The sequence below is a fragment of the Corvus moneduloides genome, chromosome Z (genome assembly GCF_009650955.1).
Source record: "Corvus moneduloides isolate bCorMon1 chromosome Z, bCorMon1.pri, whole genome shotgun sequence".
Taxonomy (NCBI): Eukaryota; Metazoa; Chordata; class Aves; order Passeriformes; family Corvidae; genus Corvus; species Corvus moneduloides.
Window position 1 is genome coordinate 23661999 of NC_045511.1, and position 19687 is coordinate 23681685.

General features: G+C 38.6%; 1 protein-coding gene across 2 annotated transcripts in view; it reads left to right on the plus strand.

The window, feature by feature from the left end:
• The window catches only part of HOMER1 (homer scaffold protein 1), a 324423-nt gene that overhangs the window by 293899 nt on the left and 10837 nt on the right, over nt 1-19687 (plus strand). The window contains exons 6-9 of one of the 2 annotated variants that reach the window (XM_032095987.1): nt 192-348; nt 14075-14185; nt 15829-15909; nt 16419-16836. In XM_032095987.1, the coding sequence (XP_031951878.1) occupies nt 192-348; nt 14075-14185; nt 15829-15909; nt 16419-16505 (436 nt within the window). In that variant the 3' untranslated portion in view covers nt 16506-16836. Of the gene's footprint in view, nt 1-191; nt 349-14074; nt 14186-15828; nt 15910-16418; nt 16837-19687 lie in introns of those variants that run through there. The other variant, XM_032095988.1, reaches the window with a different exon arrangement.

A 19687-nucleotide genomic window follows, 5' to 3' on the forward strand; every position in this document is an offset into this window, starting at 1 on the left:
TATACCTATATTTTCTTAATTTATAGTTTTGATGATTTGAGCATTTGGACTCTCTCATTTGGTTATTCAGTCATGTAATTTTTTTTTGAGTAATTCTCTTTTTGCTGGGTACGAAATAATTTTGTAAGACTTTTAAGAAGTATAAAAGAAGAGATTTGGGGGTTCTGACCATTATCATTCTGTCTGTGTAGTTCGACAATCAGCAAGCATTGGGAGGCAGAACTGGCCACGCTCAAGGGTAATAATGCCAAGCTCACAGCAGCCCTGCTGGAGTCCACTGCCAATGTGAAACAATGGAAACAGCAACTTGCTGCATATCAGGAGGAAGCAGAACGTCTTCATAAGCGGGTAAGTCAAGGCAAATGGCCAGGATCCGTGAGGTGAAAGTTCTGGTGACTGTATTCTCTCATTTTCAAGTAAAGCAGGTTTACTGTTGCAGCTTTAGGTTAATCTTTGAGACAGAAATTAATGATTTCTTTAAAGCATTTCCTCCAGTTGGAAATTATTTGCTTTGTAGGAGTTCTTTTTCTGCAAAGGTTATTTTTGCAAGAAGTTATCAAACATTATGACATGTTTGGCAGCTTTCACTCTTCATTTGATGCCTCCACATCTGTTTCATGACATTCTCCATAGCGTTGAAGTCTAGTCCCTTTTGCATTTAAGCCCTCAGAAACTTGACATCAAATCTATAAGTTCAAGAAACCTCATTGTAGTGTCCTCATATAACAAAGATAAACAGCTTACTCTCCTCCTTGAACACGAAGGACCCTGAGCAACACAAACACAACTGAAAGCCAAGGACACTATATGCAAGTTGAGATCTGCAACTATTACTGTGCAGAAGGGACTGGGTCCTGTTCCCTTCATAGCAAATTTTGCAGAGGTTGTTTGGCAAACCAGAAGTTAGTTCCCAGTGGGGGAAGGAAGGACAATGTTTGAGGAAAGGAATAAAACAAGCAAAGTTGAAGACTAAGTTATGAAACAAGTATTCAATATCTAATTTCTCTTCTCTTTGCACACATAACTCTCTATATTGTATAATCTATCAACCTTTATCCATGTGAATTTGTCATAGCTTAGGGCACATTTCTCTGCAAAGTGAAGGCATGAGTAACATGTGTGAAGGAAAGATGTCTTTGATGAAGCTTTATCACTTTTGTTAATAAAAATTAGCTTAGAAAAATATCAAGGAGATGTACTTAACACTGGAGTGGTACTATTTACAAGGGCATGTAGTGATAGAACAAGGGGAGTGGCTTCAAACTGAAAGGTGGTAGATTTGGATTACATGTTAGGAAGAAATTCTTTACTGTGAGGATGATGAGGCACAGGAACAGGTTGCCCTGAGAAGCTGTGGATGCCCCATCCCTGGAAGTGTCCAAGGCCAGGTTGGATGGGGCTTTGAACAACCTGGTCTAGTGGAAGGTGGCCCTGCCCATGGCAGGGGAGGTTGGAACAAGATGATCTTTAAGGTCTGTTCCAACCAAGGCCATCTCTATGATTTTGTGATACTCATTTAAGAAAAAAATGCAAAAAACCCAAAATAAACTACTGCAATTTTATGCATGTAAACAGGCTTCATGAATATGTTGAAAAAGAAGGGTTAATATTGCAGACCTATCAATTTGGTTTTATATGCTGTACCGACCTATAGAAAATAAGGTATGGCAATCACAGCTAGCCAAATCCTGCCAAATCCATCTTTCAGACCTTTGCTGGACTTGTCTAACTGGAGGGTGTTTAGGTAGTCCCAAGAATAATACTGTATTACTCATCTGAGTAATACGGGCCAACTGAATTTCTCACACCTCATCTGAGGTGTGAGAAATTCAGTTGGCTACGCCTGACCAGGATATGTGGAAGAGAAACAGGAATACCTCGAAGCTTAAGAAACCTAGGGAAATGGCAAGTTTGCCATTTGTTGCAGACAACACTCCTCAAGTCCCAGGCAAAGGATTTGATAGGAAAAAACAACAATTTCCAATGGACTGTGACTGTGTGTGCCATAGATGACTGGACAAAGCACGTGAAATGTAATTAAGACTGGTGCTTTTTGCAAAGTGCTTTCAGTTCAAGAAATTGGCAGTTGCTGACAAAACTTTGCTTTAGAAATGTTCCAGTCAAGCAGAAGCTTGTCATGTGTGTTTGTACAGAGGGAGACTGTCACTTTTTCTGTCATCTCATTTAAGCTTCTCATTTGGAAAAGTGGGAGTTGTAGCCTGTGCTCCAGGCTTGTGAATATATGATATGATAACAGCCACTGTTGATAAAATTATTTAAATTACAGCCTTGTATTAAAATTACTACAGTACAAATGTTCAGGGGAATTTGAACACTAGATAGGCTTTAATGTGAAGAACTCATTTGTAAAATATGGACATAATAAGGTAGCGTTCTTCCTAGTAAAATGTACTAACAGCTTGTGTTGCAAAGCTGACACAATACAATCCTTACCTAAGAAAGAAAAGTAACGTACAACAACAGCAGCTGTGTTTGCCCTGGGAGACTCAACCAGACAAGACAGGCAAAGATCCCCCCCTTTTTTTTTTTTTTTTTTTTTTTTTTTTTTTTTTTTTTTTTTGATGTTACTCCCACTCTTGGTCAAATCTTATTTAAAACCTGTTATTGGAAAATAAAATCAATGAAAATAAAATTAATGGATATAGGAGTTTTTAGCATGTCATTTTGCTTTTATATGATACTACATTTAAGAGTAGTAATCAAGTCTTTGAGGCTACATTCATTAACAGCTGATGATTTTCATAACTTTTTCTCAGCAAATTTCCTGCAATTATTTTGTATTTCTGAGAAAACACAAAATCTATAGGAGGGTATCATCTACACTGTGCTCTCTTGATCACTGTTTACATGTCTTTATTAAATGATTCTGTAATCCGTGACCTCAGGGTTGCTTGATATCTCACAAAGAATATAGGAATGTGCCATGCCTACCTCTCTCTGGGAATGCCAGTAAATTACAACAGGGTAGTTCATTGGGAGTACTGCCCTCTGTTGGAATTGCTTTTAGAAAAATGTAAACTTGGCTAACCCAATAAATTGAAATGTCTAGGCAAAAAAATGCATATAGTATTAAAAAAAAATTCAATCTGTTACCATACAGTGCAGTGCAATAAAAGAACTCTTCTAACCTGGCTGATCTTTCAAATTAAATTAGTGCCTCACTTCAAAAAGAAACGGCAAGTCAGATGCTGCTTCTTTCTTACACAGATAAAAATGTGCTGTTGAAATGGCAGATATGGAGACTGTTGGTTACAGTACATGTGGTAGCAAGCAATGTTCAGTCCCTGTCTTGTGTTGTCTTTCTGTGCAGTTTATCTGTTCAGTATAAACCAGTAGCTGCAGTTGATTCAAAAAATGCTCCCCAAACTGGAATTCATCTCACCTGAGATTATGTGTAAGTTACATATCAAGTCTATATTACGTCCTGCCTTAGAAGGCAAGGGTAGCCCAGGTTCTTGCTAATAAATCCCTTGGGGCAGATTAGACTGAAACGACACTGAATAGTCAGGGTCTGTAAATATATATATAGTTTGTTTAATAACCATTTGGTTGGGAAGGAAAACAACTATGTAGCCATTTTAGTTGTTATTATCTGTAGTAACATAGCAATATCGAAGTATAAAAATAGCACTTTAAAAATGCTTAAGGAAAAAGAAAAAAAGGGCAAACATAGAAAGATTTATAGTCAGTTTCCCCCCCCGTTGGATCCAGAAAGGAGACTTGGTACAATTTTGATATCTGTTACTCGCAGTGAAGATGTTGGTCCATCGAGGATGGGGAAAGCCCACAGAACTCAAAGATTTCATGAGTTTTATATGCTCAGATTCAGGTGAGAATGCCCAGTACCTCCCCTGGGGTGGAGAGGTTTACACTGGATGATGCAGTAGTGTGAGTCACTAGATACTTCAGGAGTCTTTGATGGTCTGAGTGTTACAGCTGCCTATTATGGCACGGCAGTTTAGTTCAGTATGACCCATTATGGCCCACCGGCGAAGATGAACCTCTTCAGGCACATGTGAATGTCCCTGATACTTCCCCAGCAGCCCTCTGCACCTGGGTGGGAATTTGCACATCGCAAAGTACGCCCTGAATGTCTGAGACTTTAGCATTCCAGTATTACTTGTGGATATATTCTTCTCCCCAGATCTGGGATGATTGGACAACAGCACCCCTTTATCTGACCTCAAATTCCAGTCACAGTCCAAACACCAGTTAGTAGACGTATTTGGGAAGGGGTGGGCTTCAGTGATCACAGATGAACAGCTGCTTCTTTGCAGTTTGCTATAGTGCGCAAAAGCCCTCCAATGATTTTAGCAATGTTTACCCACTAACAGTTTCAGTCTCTCACAGTCTAAGATAGTCAACTTTTTTTCTAGTAGTTCTTGTATAGACAAAAGCGTGAAGAGTAAGTGTCCCACTCTGAAGAAAACTGTGTTGGGGAAGATGAAACAGGAAAACCTTGTAAATATGATTGCCTGACAAAAGATTTTGGGAATATGAAAACTACAGGCAACATCAAAATGAAAGCCACTTTTGAAATACCAGGTCTTAGTTACTGAACAACTAGAAAACAATGGTATGGCCACTGAAGATAATCCCCTCTTGATGGAACAATACCCTCTGCTTGCAGGCAGGTCCAAGGGTCAGAGCAGACCCTACTAGCTCAGCAGAAGGGGTCCAAAGAGTAGTTTTTAGAAGTTAAGATGTAACACTCTATGGTAATATAAGAACTCTTATAGGCTGTATGTAAATGCTATAGGATTTGTATCTTGTATTAGATTGGTTAGTGACAATTAGAATATTCAGTACAGAAGATGATTTATTGTATTGTAACCAGGACTTCAGACACTCTTCCACTTCATTCCTTTCCTTCCTTACTTCCACTCTTGCTCTTACACCCTCTCTCTCTCTCTCACCTGCTTACTCTCTTGGGCCTGCTCAGAGCTGAGTCAGGCAGCTCTGAGCAGTGCCCCTATACCCACGCCTTTACAATAAACCGACTGTGTCCCAAGACCTGCCTATAGAGATCTCTCCATCCGTCTCCGTCCTGACCGAACCCGTCCGTAACCCACAAACTGTCTAAGGTTACTTGTCTAAGTGGTCGTCTTTATGTATAGGGTAGACATATAGACAGTCCTGTACGCATATTTCTAGTCAGAGGAAATGAACTTCATCCCTATTTCATAGAATCACAGAATAATTTAGCATGAAAATAAATTTTGGAGGTTATCTGATCAATCCTCCACTGAAATTAGGGCCAGCTTTGAAGCTGTGAATCATGTCTCAAAACATGAAGTTCCCACAGCCAATATGGGCAGCCCATTCCAAATGACACCGTTGACCACCAACAGACCACCTTTGCCAAATTATTTTTCCTAATATATGATTGAAATTTGCCATGCTGCAACTTGTATATGTTGCCAGTTCAGAAATAAAATGGGACCATATTTTTAGAAAAATGAATACAATAGGTGATTTAAAGGAGAAATAAAAAATTGGAAATTAGTTTTCATGCTTAGTTGTAATGTAGTTGTTTCATAAAGAATTGACTGTCATGACATCTTGCCCACTGGAGAATGTGTAAATATTATATGCATTGGGGGCTATGCTCACTTACAAGATCATAGTCTTGTATAACATAGACCAGCCTCCAAAATCAAGATTGATACTGCCAATATCAGCTGATATATTTAGCTCAATTTAATAATTTATGATAATGTGGTGGTTTATACATGTAATTGTGGTATTCACTACTTACATGCTTTACATTTATGTACAAGTTTTGGTGCCCTAGTCATCTGTCTGCAAGGTACAGCAAACTCTATCCTCTATCAAATTAGGGGTATGTGGGAATGTAACAGATATTGATTAGCACTCTTTGCATTACTATTTCTATTTTTAGTTTCTTCTTTCTAAAAATTGCCATATAATTAGTGTTATTTACATAAATACTTTCTGCTTTATATTAAAAAGAATTATTGTGAATACTGTCTTACTAGTTGACTTCTTATAATACTTTTTCTACAGTATGAAATTCATCATGTTTTATTTATAACCATCCTTTTATTTTACATTGTATCTCATTATTTATCTTCTATTTTTTCCGTTCACTGTGGTAAACAGGGTCTTTTGTCTGGTGCAGTATTTGTTGTAATCTTTGATTTTGAAGTACTTTTAAGTTAATTTAAACCAACACTTTTTACTCTGTAATTGTTTTCAAATTTGAGGAGAAGAGATTTTTTCTGTGTATCACAGTTTGCTACTTCAAAATACGAAGCAAAGCTAAAATGCCCCTTTCTTTAATTTCGATTGCATTTTTGAAATTAATTTCACTTATTTTTTGCCATCGCTGAATAAGTACAAGGTTTACTCATCTATCAGTTCAGTTTTTCATGTTAACCTGCATTTGTTTGCTTTATTTGAGGCCTTTATCTTCTTTCTTCCATTTGTTCTCTGCCTTAATAATGTCTAGAGCTGAGATAAAACAGAATGCACATTCAGTGTGGCTGAGTGAAACATACTAAGCAAATCAAAGTTTTGTGCTTTCTCCTGATATATTCTAAGCTTAATTCAGAAATACCGTACTTTGATATTTGTCAGACAGTTTATTTTTCAGAAGTTTGCTAAATGGGGTATGGGTTTTTTCCTCTCAAATACAAAGACATAATTCTAGGAAAATATGATGCCCGGTCACGAGCTTAACTTGGAGCTCTCAGCCTTCTCTAATCTGCTCAGAAAAAACAAAAAATTTCCCTTAAATGGGGCTGGTGAGCACTCCTACACACCTTGCATAGGTTTTTGACATCAAAAGGGATTCATGAGTTTAGAACAGCCCAGTAACAGAAAGAAAAACTGTGAAGTAAGCTACTTCAGACAAATAGAATAGCATTGGCCCTAACATTAATCCTGATACCACAAAGAGGAAAGGATTGAATGATGATATAAATTATGGAAAGTAACCCAAAGTTCTGTCTTTGTCATGTTAAAAAAGAAAATGATTACTTTTTTTCATGCACGCTATCTGCTAAAGTAAATCATCCTATGACACTGGGCAATAGCACAAAGTAATAACATCAGTGCATAATAATAACAGCTGCAGTCCTTGAAGATCACTCATCTTCAGGAAAAGAAACCTAAGATAAAAATAGATGAAGGGAAGTGATCAAGCTCCTGGGCATTCATGAAAGAACAGAGAAGTAAACTCTTGAATTCTAGCTTGTAATTTTACCAGAATTTCCCAGAAAATAAGATAAAATTAGGCTATTGTGTTTTGTCTCTTTCATTCAATGAATGAAATAAGTGTGAGATATCTTACATAGTTATTAAAACCACCTGACAAATAATGGCCCATGATTTTACTACTGTTAAAAGAATTTTAAAATGGATATTAAAAAATTGCATGAGCATACCAAAATAAAACCATGTTCATCTTATTGGATGGTTTCTGTGTCACTTAAAGAAAATGACAGTCTGTAAAAGCACTTGTTAAAGTTCACAAGAGGTACAGAATGCTGTATATACCATCTGTTTAGATTATCTATAGAAAATCTTTGCAGACCCTTTAGAAGTCACCTCCACATTTCCATCAGCTGCATTAATACTTGAATAGCCAAAACTAAATTTTGGACATGCAAATGTGATGTGATGAAGTTGCCTGCTGAATTGGAGCCCATATCATGGACTTCATATTTGCTGAGAAGTCTTATTAGTGGCCCTGTGACTACTATAGAGAACTGTTTGGTTTTATATGCCCAAGGAAGAACATTATCTAAGAGCAAAAATATGAAGGAAGAAGACAGAAAAGATGATAACAAGAAATTTATGAATGGATTCTGATCCAAAAAACTATTGGTAATGCACCTTTTTTTATGTGATGTCTATCTCTTGTCATTCTCTCTTTAAGGCTGTGTCTCTCCTATTAAACAATTCAAATTTAGCTTTGAATAATTTTTGAATAAATTAGGTTTGATTGATTAAAGAAAAAAGTTAACCAAGTATCCTCTTCTTCTTAAGATGCTGTAATTAGCAATGTGGTTAGATAGCAGCTTTGTACTTTCTGTTTACAATGAAAATAGATGACCACCTTCTTTGCATGGCATTAGGGGATATGAGAGGAAAAAAATACATGCATTTTATCTCAGACGATATGTTGGGTTTTTCCTCACATTTTTGCCTCCAGAATATCCATTTCAGCTATCATAAGTGCTGTATTATTTTTGAAATGGTATGTGTTGTCAGTCTTCAGATTATCAGAGCATTTCTTAGGAGAAGAATTATGAAATCCAGCACATAGTTTAATCTCCTTTTGTGTGCATGATTCCTACCTAATACAGATAATCCACCTAGCATTTACAAAGATTCAACCCTTGGTTGATAATTACACTTTACTAAAAAGATGGCTTCTTTTCAGTCAGAGCAGCTGTATCAGGTTATATTCCTTGAATCAAAATGTGAATTTGCCTAAATCCATGGTGAATTGAAATCTTTTTGGTCTTTTTCAGTTTGCCTTAATTTATTTTTAGAGAAGATTTGCATTTAGGACCCAAGACTGTTTTGTTAGGGGTTTTTTTTCTAGGAATTCACTTTCACTGAATGTGTCATATACAAGACAATAGATTGGAAAAAAACACCCAACAAACCACCAACTAAGTGACTGGCTAATAAAAAAAAAAGTTTTCACAGAAGTGCTCTTTCATCCCCCATCTTCTTATTTCTAGAAAATCCTAAGAAAAGTGTTAAGATACATTTATCTGCAAGCTCTAAAACACAGGCTTGGTGGAGGCATGTGACAAGATGTTTACATAGTTAAAGCTTGCAGAATGAAATACATCCTATAATACCAAAACCCTGCAGGAGAATTAGAAAATTACTGGATTTAGATCCTCAGGATTGAAGCATGATACCTGTACAGTGTTTGCCATTGCATATGTTTCATGAACTGGCCAGGTGACTGGAAAAAGTATTTGCTAATTAGATTGTAGGGAAGGGGATGTGCTCTGAATTTAGTATTACCTTATCAATTGCAAATAATACTGCATGCTGGAAACTGAAATCATCAGTTCTGGTAAACTTGATATATTTTCAAAGACTCCTACTGCAGTTCCATTACTTTCTTCACAAAAATCAAGCAGATGATAGGTTATTCCTCTTTCATCTGTATAGAAATGAGTAACTGTGGAAAACATATTGGTATTTCCATGGCTTAAGGCATCACTGCCCACAGAGAAAAATGTGTCCTTTTCAGCAAAATCTTCTAACTGTTTTCTCTGTTGAAAAAAGTAATAAATTGCTGGTAGTGCACAACACTCACCCCCATGTTATGATTTTATCTATGGGTAAATCTTGGAAAACTACAATAATTAATTTCCTGTCAGAAGTGATTTATATGAATAATACCATTGTGTGCTTTTTGTTCTTTTAGCATCAGCCTTGAAAAGCAGTTTTCCTTGTTTTCTGCATTTTCACATTTCTTAACACCAAAAATCATTCCAGATATTTTTATTCTTGAAGGCTACAATGGAATATTTTTTATGATTAGCTTGTTGCATGCTGTTGTACTTCTTACTGTCTACCATTAAGAACAGAGAAGTTTTCTCTGCATAAATTATGTGAAACTTTATGCAGTTATTCACATTTTTGCTGACCCATGAAATAGCTTTTCTCTTCTCCTCATGGAAAGGAAAGGGCTCTTTTTTCTTCATGGGAGGTTCATCTGCAATTATTGATGGGATAATTCTGTCACAGTCATAGTTACGATCTGTTTAGGGATGTAACTTAATCGGTTAAAAATACGTAATTAATACTTAAATTCAGTCTTGCATGTGAGCATTCTGCACTTTGGCTTGGGCTAGTAAACCTTGAATATTGCATTTTGCAGTAAATAAAAGGGAGAAAAATGCATTATAGAAATAACAAATTAGTAGTATCAGGTATTGAAAACAGGCTATGGCCACACTGAATATATGTTGCTAATATGGGTAAAAAATTGTCTGGATGGCCAAGCCCAGAGAGTGGTGGTGAGTGGAGATACATCCAGCTGGTGTTTGGTCACAGGTGCTGTTTCCCAGGGCTCAGTACTGGGGCCAGTTCTATTTGGAATCTTCACTGATGATCTCATGGAGTGCACCCTCAGTCAGTTTGCAGGTGACACCAAGCTGGGTGAGAGTGCTGATCTGCTGGAGGGCAGGAAGGCTCTGCAGAGGGATCCGGACAGGCTGGATCATGGGCTGAGGCCGATGGTGTGAGGTTCAACAAGGGCCAGTGCCAGGTCCTGCTCTTGGGTCACAACAACCCCAGGCAGTGCCACAGGCTGGGGCAGAGTGGCTGCAAAGCTGCCCACAGGAAAAGGGCCTGGGGGTGCTGGTGACAGCGACTGAGCCAGGGTGTGCCCAGGTGGCCAAGAAGGCCAATGGCATCCTGGCCTGGATCAGCAACAGTGTGGCCAGCAGGACCAGGGCAGGGATTGTCCCCCTGTACTTGGCACTGGTGTGGCCACACCTCAAATCCTGTGTTCAGTTTTGGGCCCCTTAGTTCAGAAAGGTCATTTTGATGCTGGAGTGTGTTCAGAGAAGAGCAACAGAACTGGTGAAGGGTCTGGAGTATAAGTCCTGTGAGAAGCAGCTGAGGGAGCTGGGGGGTGTTTAGCCTGGAGGAGACTCAGAGGGGACCTTATCACTCTCTACAGCTGCCTGAAAGGTGGCTGTAGGGAGTTGGGGGTCCATCACTTCTCCTGAGTAACAAGCTACTGGACCAGAGGAAATGGCCTTGAGTTGTGCCAGTTTTACTTTAGTTTGTAGGAAAAATTTCTTCACAGAAAGGGTTGTCAAACATTGGAACAGGCCGTCCAGGGAAGTGGTATATTCACTGTCCTTGGAGGTATTTGAGAGACATGTAGATGTGGTACTTGGAGACATGGCTTAGTGGTGGAGTTGGCAGTGCTGGGTTAACTGTTAGACTCTGATCTTAAGGGTCTTCTCCAACCCAAATTATTCTACACTTGTGTGATGCACTCTGTGTTCTAATTTGTCTTGCTTTGCCTTTCTGTAGAAGCTGAAATAATTTCTGTATGTAGTTTTAAAGTAATTTCACGATCTGTTGGTACTGAATTGTACAATTCATCTCAAGAAAGTGATTTGAATCCAGCTGGAGCAAACACAGCACAGAATCATTCAGTCAGTATGAGGGCAGGTCACTACTTGAAATATTTGTGTCACTCCCACTTCTTTGCCTCTCTCTACCTGAAGTCTCCACTTGTGAAGTAGTTTTCTGTGGTCAGGATTTTCTTCAGAGTCTTTTCAGTTTTCTGAAGCTTTGGGCAGTCACTGTCTTAAGCTCACACCAAGGCTGTTACTCCTTGTTGTGTTAAGTGGCTTGAAGCTTCACTCCTCCCCTCTTCCCAGCAGCCCAGTGTATTAGCTCTCTGCTGCCATGAAAACCTCTGCCTGGAATCCTCCTGCATTTATAGGTTGTTGGCCCTGGACTAAAATTTTCAGAAAACTCTAGAATGGCCTCTGCTAGGAGGATCTAGGCTCTACCAGAAGAAGTTGCCTTGCTGTCCTACTTCAGCTGATGCATTTCACACTGAAGTAAGCAGTTAAGCATAGTGCCATCCATGTGCTAGAAGAGTTTGCAAACTAAATAGTCACTAAAAAGCCCTTTCCGAATATTTTCCTTACATGCAATCCTTACCTGGATGATAAATGCAAAATAAAGAAACAGAGGCTAAGAACAGTACCTTTTTTCTTTTTTAGTCTCAAATACGAAGCCACAGTTATAAATATTTTCAGATATGCAAGTTGGTGCAGTCTTAGGATAGCACAATAGTAGAACTTTGTTTAGCCAGTTACTGTTCAAAGACTGTTCTTTCAGTCTGAATTCTGTACTCAAAATGAGGTGTAATCACAGGTACATTGCTCAATACTGCTGTGCAAGGGTTTGAAGGATTGATTGAGCCTTGCTTTTAAACCTGAAACACTGAGTGAGGAGGTATGCCTGCAAATAGCTCGTGGGAGGGTCAGGCTAAAGCACTTTAACTTCCTTTTATGCCCCCTTCTGTGTGTAATGCATAAACAGTTAGTTACTTGTAATGATTTTTGGACCACTGGTCATGAGAAAATTAAATGCAATTTGAAACAAGAAACAGAACAAGTAAATGCTATCCAGATTTTTGCCTAGAGCTTTATCTTTTGTTTCTTCTGTTTTCAATTGCATATTCTTTATAACACATCGTTTTCCAGCCCGTCTTACTCTACAGATCTTTTTGAAAGGGTCACAATATGCTTTTCTTCTTTATAGGTGCATTCAAGAAGATAAAAACATGAAGATATTTAACATCTTTTTAGATCTCTGTAGGAATGGGCATTTGAATAAGACTGATTAAAGTAACCCAGTTTTTTAATTGAGTTTGTTCTTTTTCTTCCCAACTTACTGATTTTTTTAATCAACAGTAAACAAAACAGTTGAACATTAATTTCTTGCACAAGCAGTAAGAGATGGATGTTTGCCCAGAGAAAAACTGGACTAGAGTAAGGCACCATAGCCCTTTTAGTGCTGGTAATTAATTGTCCTTCTGAGAACAGTTGCCTCTGTTGGCAAGAATGTTTGTGGGGGAGCACGGCCTGTTCTGCTTGAGAATAATCATCTGTGTTTGCTTAAGCAATTTCAGTAAGTGTGTTGAGTTAGTGTGGACCAGAGTGTACTTGGGAGTATTCATGTGAGCTGTGCACCTGGCAGGGCTGCTGCAGGAGGTGTTTTTAACCAACAGTAATAGATGCAACCTAGAACAGTAACATTTCATCCAACAGTTCAATTCATCAGCCCCTTGGATTCCAAGCTTGCACCAATACATACATCCCCTCTGCGTGTACCAGCCAAGAGGAAACCATGTGGAGAACAGTGGGAGTCCAAGTGCTTCCTTAGTTACAGGATGAGAGACCTCTGCAGGCTTGCTTCAAGGCATGAGGTTCTAGCACAGAGGTAGTTTGGGGACTGGGCTTGCGTTTGTCTCTCCAGTTGAGGCTTTGCAATTGAGCATTCTGTGCTGGTGCTTGGTAAGGGCCAGAGGGTCTTGCTGAGTGCAACAGCTTTAAAAGAGAGATTGTCTTCTTGGAAGTTACCATTCAACATCTTAGCAGGAAAGCTTGGAAATGTTTAAGTTAAACATTGGAAGGGCTGAAGGTGAAAGGGGTGAATGAGTTTGACAGTTCCAGCAAAACTAGGAAGGAGCTAGAGCTGTTAATCAACCCTCAATGTCAGAACTGTCACATCTTTGCTTGATAGCGAAGGGTTCTTGACTGGGCAAGACCCTAAGCAAGCAAATGTGACCTCAAAATAGGCTGTATTTTGAGCAGAAAGCCTTGACCAGATGACCACCAGTCATGGAAAATAAAACAAAAGTGCATACCACTTCCAGGTGTCTTAACTTATCCAAGGGCAGATGGAACATGCTTGCTGTCTGCTAATAAAAGGGGAACTGAGCAAATCCAAATTGTGACACTAGCTGTTGTCTTTGTGACTGAGAGATGAGCTCCGTTACTAGGGAAAGTTAGAAGTTGGCAGCTGTGCTGTGGTGGCTGAGTGTCTGCTATTACACTGTTGATGCAGAGTCAGAAAGTGATGCTGTGAAATGTTAATTGGCTTTCTAGGAAATGTGTGAACATTGTGGCTTAGTAAGGTGATAGAACATTAAAAAGTGTTAGGTGGAGAGGTTAGTTAGACAGACATCTGTGTTTAGTCATCAAGCCATTACTGTTTGAAATGGTAATTCAGAACTTTCTTAAAACTTTCAATAATTAGTATAAGTCTTAATTAATGTTTTTTTCAGCCTGTAACAAATAATTTTTTTTATTTCCAGGAATTCATAGCAACCACTTATGTAACAATATATGTTGGAATGTTATGCTAACTTTGTAAGAATACCTTCACCATTTTAATTAACATAAGTCATCCAGAAGTTAGGGTGTATTTGAAAGGCAGCTATTGTTGCAAAGAAGTAATAGTACCTTGAATATGTTGGAATTTATTCTATGTGTGTTTCTTCTACTTATTTCAACAGGTGACTGAGCTAGAGTGTGTGAGCAGTCAAGCCAATGCAGTCCACACACATAAAACAGAATTAAACCAGACAATACAGGAGTTAGAGTCTACACTGAAGAAAAAAGAAGAGGTATCTGCTAACATTTATTTTTGGCTTTTCTATTACATCGTTTCTGAAGTCTTTCAGTATTACGCTTGTTATGTCTGCTAGATACTGAATTATTTACTAGAAAGGTTACAAAGAGAATTTTTTTTCATCTTCTTTGAAATTGTTAGTATTTTTCATTTATATAATTACATCAGTCCAATATAGAGCTGGGTATCTGCATAACAATAAAAAAAGTATAATATTTTTGTTTGCTTTTACCAAAAGCAAACTTATTTGCAAAAGTAAGTCAAAAGTGGTTTCCACAGGCCAATCATCACACTGATGCAGTCCAGACTCCCTAAGAAAGGAAGGTGATGTAAGCATGCTTTCTTTTTTTTCTGGAGAATAGGGTTTGAAACAAGTAGTAGATCAATGCCTTTGTCCAGCCAGTCTATTTTTCACAATCTGTTAATAGAGCTGACCTTTATGGTCCATAAGATCAGCATTTTCCTTAAACGCATGCCAAGCCCCCAGCCTGGAACTTGATGTATTGTGCCATGTGCCTTTGCCTGGACCAGCAGCAAGAAAATAAAAGGAATTGGAGTAACACTTGCACTGGCATAGGTCCTAGAGGAAAGCATATCTGTGCCATAGAAGGATCAAGAATCACCCCTTTATGGATGGAAAAAGAAGGTGGATGCAGTTGCATAGGAAGGATTATTTGCCCCATGTAATATACCGTGGGCACTGGTGTGTATGCTTGGAAGGACAGTGTGTCTTGCCAGGCCTTCCCTCAGTGCTGTGAGATGTTGCCAAGGAGGATGCAGGAGAGGCACAGTCATTACACAATATCCTCTCAAAATGGAACAAAACCTTTTCCAAACTCTCTCATACTTAATAGATTAGGCTCAGCTTAGTATTATTTCCCCTTTTGTTGCCCATTCACTTTTGAATTATGCTGAGCTGTTGGCTGCAAAAAAAATCTTGCCAAAGGGAATTCTGAGAGGTGAATATGCCAGTCTGGGCAAGAGTACTTAATAGTTTTAAGTTTGATACCTTTTAGTTTCATTAATTGTTTTTATTCTTGTCTCCTGAAGGTAAGCTAAGAACAGGTTTCTCTTCTGTTCATTTTTTTCATCTATATTTCTTATTTTTATACCTTTTTACTTTCTTATTTCTAAATTAAAGATACCATTTCTTTTAGACTCTCTTTTTATAGAAATCAATGGTCAAAACAGGCAATTTTTTATGTTCAGCCCTGCTGCTGGTGACATAATAAGCAGTTCACATTTGAAAATTGCATTTGTTCTTCTTGAAAAAATGGAGAAGGATAGATTTTAATAGAATTTAAAGTATAAATTTGCTTTTCTAATTAAAAGGGACCTTAATTTTCTGGGCAAAAATTATTTCATATCTCTGTGGAGGAAAAGAAAACTTGGACTTTTATAAAAGAAAATGCTTATCTATATTGTTGTTCATTCACAATGGAATTGCTGTTTTGGGACAGCAATTCAGAAGTATTAGGAGCAGGGCTTACACTTCATGTTCTGTGATGGGCAATAGCCAACTGCCTGTTTTGGTATTGTTGCAATGACTTGCTCAGAAGAAGAAGCAGCAGCCAGATTACCAGCCCCGAGGCCAAGCCAGGTAACACATTGCTAGCAAGGTTGTTTCTTCTCCCTCAGGAAATAGAAGGATTGAAGCAAGAAATTGAAAATGCCAGAGAGCTCCAGGCGCAAAGGGATTCTCTGACCCAGAAGTTACAGGTGAGCTATAGTGCATCATCTTAACTTAGAAAAAAAGGAAAAATTATCATCAAGTGAGCAGTTCACATATGCAACTTGTGCTATATTCACTGAAGGTGCCAGATGAATGTGTAAGTTAGACTGCCCTGAAGGTGCTGGGTTGGGACGACCCTTAGGAATTTGTATCAAAATTTCTACCTCCTGTAAATTGCTCTTTTTGTCTGAGGAAACAGATCTACATTTCTTTTACAAGCCCAGAGAGTACTCACAGGTTAGCAGACTTCCTTCACTGATACATATCCGGGACAGTTCTGGTCTCATTTTCACAGCAGTGTCTTCCCATAGTTTTTGCATGCCACTGAAACTGTCTGTCTATGTATCATCAGGCTGGGAGGGGTTTGTGCTCAGCTTTTAAAAATACCCTGAGAAAGTAAGGGTTAAAGTGCTCTTGTGTGGTACAGGCTTTAAAAACACACCTTCTGCATTTTCTTGGAATTATTTAGAAGCATTGTGCTTTTACTGTTTTTTAGGAGTTGTTTCTTACTGTGTGTAATGCCAGATACCTGAGGCTGCTGGAATTGGTGTGCTCTCATTATATCCTCCCGTGTGCCACCTGAGCTCTTGCCTGTCTGTCGCTGCACTGACCTAAGAAAGGAAGCACAAAGCCACATTCCTTGTCACACCTGCCTCTGCAATGAGGCTGACAGGAAGCTTAGGTGGATTAAACTCTGGGTTTGGACTTCAGAATTTTGAAAGAACTGAAAACTCAGGCATTAAATAGCTCCAACCCTAAAGTGCTGAAAGGGGACTCTCTCTGTTCTGTGGCTTAGCATGCTGAAAGCAAGCCCCATCAAAACACAGCCACAGCTTAAAAATCATTAAGCAGGTATTCTTTGAAATGCATGACATGAATTGGAGCTCTCATGAATCAAATTTTAACCTGCAGAATAAACCACTAAAGATCAAAATGAGTTTATTCATTTTTCCCCATTCTTTCATCAACTTGTTTGTACAAAGTATGTTATTACTTTGAACAGTGTTTAAAGTGTGTTTTGAGTACACCTGACCTTGCCTGTTCCAAAAATTGTTGCTGACTTTAGGCTAAAAATACAAGTTTTCATCTGAAAAGGCATTTATGTGAGAGACTAAAAAGAGACATTATAATGAGAGTTGAAAATTGTTCTAGCAGTAGCAAATGCAGTAATTTCATTGTAAGATCATATGAAAAGTCATACTGAGCCAGGAATTAGCTGTCCTTAGCAAGCAGAATTATGAGACTAGTAAGAGATGAAAGATTAGAAAATGTTAAGGTTTTATTAAAATTCTACCTTATGAAGTCCGTAGTTCCATTTTGGTTTATTTATGTATAAGTGATTGAGAGCAGCCCTGCCCAGAAGGACTTGGGGGTGCTGGTGGCTGAGAGGCTGGACATGACCCAGCCATGGGCACTCACAGCCCAGAGAGCCAAACGTGTCCTGGGCTGCATCCAAAGCAGCGCGGCCAGCAGGGCCAGGGAGGGGATTCTGCCCCTCTGCTCTGCTCTGCTGGGACCCCACCTGCAGTGCTGCATCCAGCTCTGGGGTCCCAGCACAGCAAGGACATGGAGATGTTGGAGCGAGTCCAGAGGAGGCCATGAAGTTGATAAGACGACTGGAGCACATCCCCTATGAGGAAAGGCTGAGAAAGTTGGAACTGTTCAGTCTGGAGAAGAGAAGGTTGCATGGAGACCTCACAACAGCCTACCAGTATCTGAAAGTGGCCTACAGGGAAGCCAGAGAGGGACCCTTCATCAGGAGCTGCAGTGATAGGACGAGGTCTAATGGCTTCAAACTGAAAGAATGTAGGTTCAGATTAGATCCTAGGATGAAATTCTTTACTGTGAGGATGGTGAGGCACTGCTTCAGGTTACCTGAAAAAGCTATGGATGCCCCGTCCTTGGAAATGTCCAAGGCTAGGTTGGATGGGGCTTTGAGCAACCTGATCTAGTGGAAAGGGTTCCTGCCCATGACAGAGGGTTGAAACTAGAGTTTTAAGGTCCCTTCCAACCTAATCCATTTAAATCACCAAATGGATATATTTTGTATATATGTCCATATGTCACATTGTAAGTGATCAGTTTCTGGAAATGGTCCCATATAGTTCTATTAACATAAATTTAAGGATCACTTAGGATCTGAGTTAAAAGGTGCCTTTATTAAGCTTAAACTTAATTACTGCCCTGATGCTACCCAGGAAAAAGATCTTGAGTCTGTGCTTTGCTGTAATTGTCCTGCTTTGATTATACTGGCCTTCTCTGAGCCACTTCACCCTGCATCAGTCACATCAGTCTACTGTAGCTTCACACTGTCTCATAGCTGTTCAGTTACCTGACTCATCATTTATTTTCAGAGTGATTCTCTGCAGGACTTGTATCTGTTTCTCCCACTCTCTGTTCTTGTGCTTTATTTTTCCTTCCTGTGCTTTGCAAGTGGATTATGTAACTTTAAAATATTTTGGTAAAAACCCTCTATGAAAAATGCTATACAAAGAAATTAGTATTTCAAGGTGTATTGCATTTCTGATACATGCATATCAAGGATTAATTAGATATCAATAATTGGCAAACTCTAGTGAAGAACAATGTGTTATCACTGTGAAGGTTAAGTATCAGGGTCCTTTTTAATGATTTCATTAGTAACACAGAGAAGTCATATCAATGAGTCATGATCAGTGTGACTCTCACAGTAGGAGATATCAGGATATCTGTATTAATATGGCTGATTCCTAAATATAGCTGTTGTGTATGGTTTGAATATTTTATTCCAATCCTTGCACTGAATTCTGCAAAAGATTATTACAGTGCAAACAGCAAATATAATTAATAATAATTTATTTATTCTGTAAGAGAAAACTATATGAGAAATTATTTCATCTGTTGAAAGAAGAGCTTAAAAAACCAAAGGTAAAAAAAAGGAAGTGCAAAGTACATTCTGCAAAGGGCCTGAACCTATCAAAGAGTCAATTTATTGTTGGATGAGATCAGCTGCCAGTAAAGGGAAATGGCACAGCTAGGGAAATAGATTATATTGCATGGACCTCTCCACCTCTTCCAATCAAGAGGCAAGTTTTGACTGATTTGAAATAGGAAACTTCACATTAGCTAGAGATGAACTTACAATGCAATAACATTGCAGAAATACTAATTTAGGGTAAATATACTGAGGGATCAAATGTAAATTTAAGAAGAAGCTTTTTTTGAGAAATTAAAAGCAACAGCTCCTGGCATATTTCATTAAGAATGTCTGAGAAGAACCTGAAAGGTGTTCTTCAGTGCTAGATACAGGCCAACAGAATGCTCTCTTCAGGCCCAGATATGACAATGTAAAGCCATGTAAGTATCTGTAGATTTGTTCCAACGTGGTCCATTTCATCACTGGCTTGCCTGCTTATGGAAATTAATTATCTCTGGGGTGAGAGCAGTGGCAAGGAATCTTCCTAGAGCACACAAATTTGGTGACTGTCTTTTTGGCAAAGCTGAGAGGACCTTGGATTTAATTTTTATGTCCTATACTGTAATCATTTGGCCCTCAGAGGGTCAGTTGCTACACGAGGTAATACTTGTAAGTACTTGGCTTGGAAGACAGGAGTAGACTCAATGAAGGAGAGCCTTTGTATGGTATGACTGGGTTATAACCAGTTGTCTTCATCATTTGTAGCAGCAGTGGAGTAGCTATTCACTACATAAGCATGTATGTATTTTATTTATATCATTTCTACAAGTGCCCTATTCAGTTAGCTTCTTTTAGTGCTTTGGCAACTA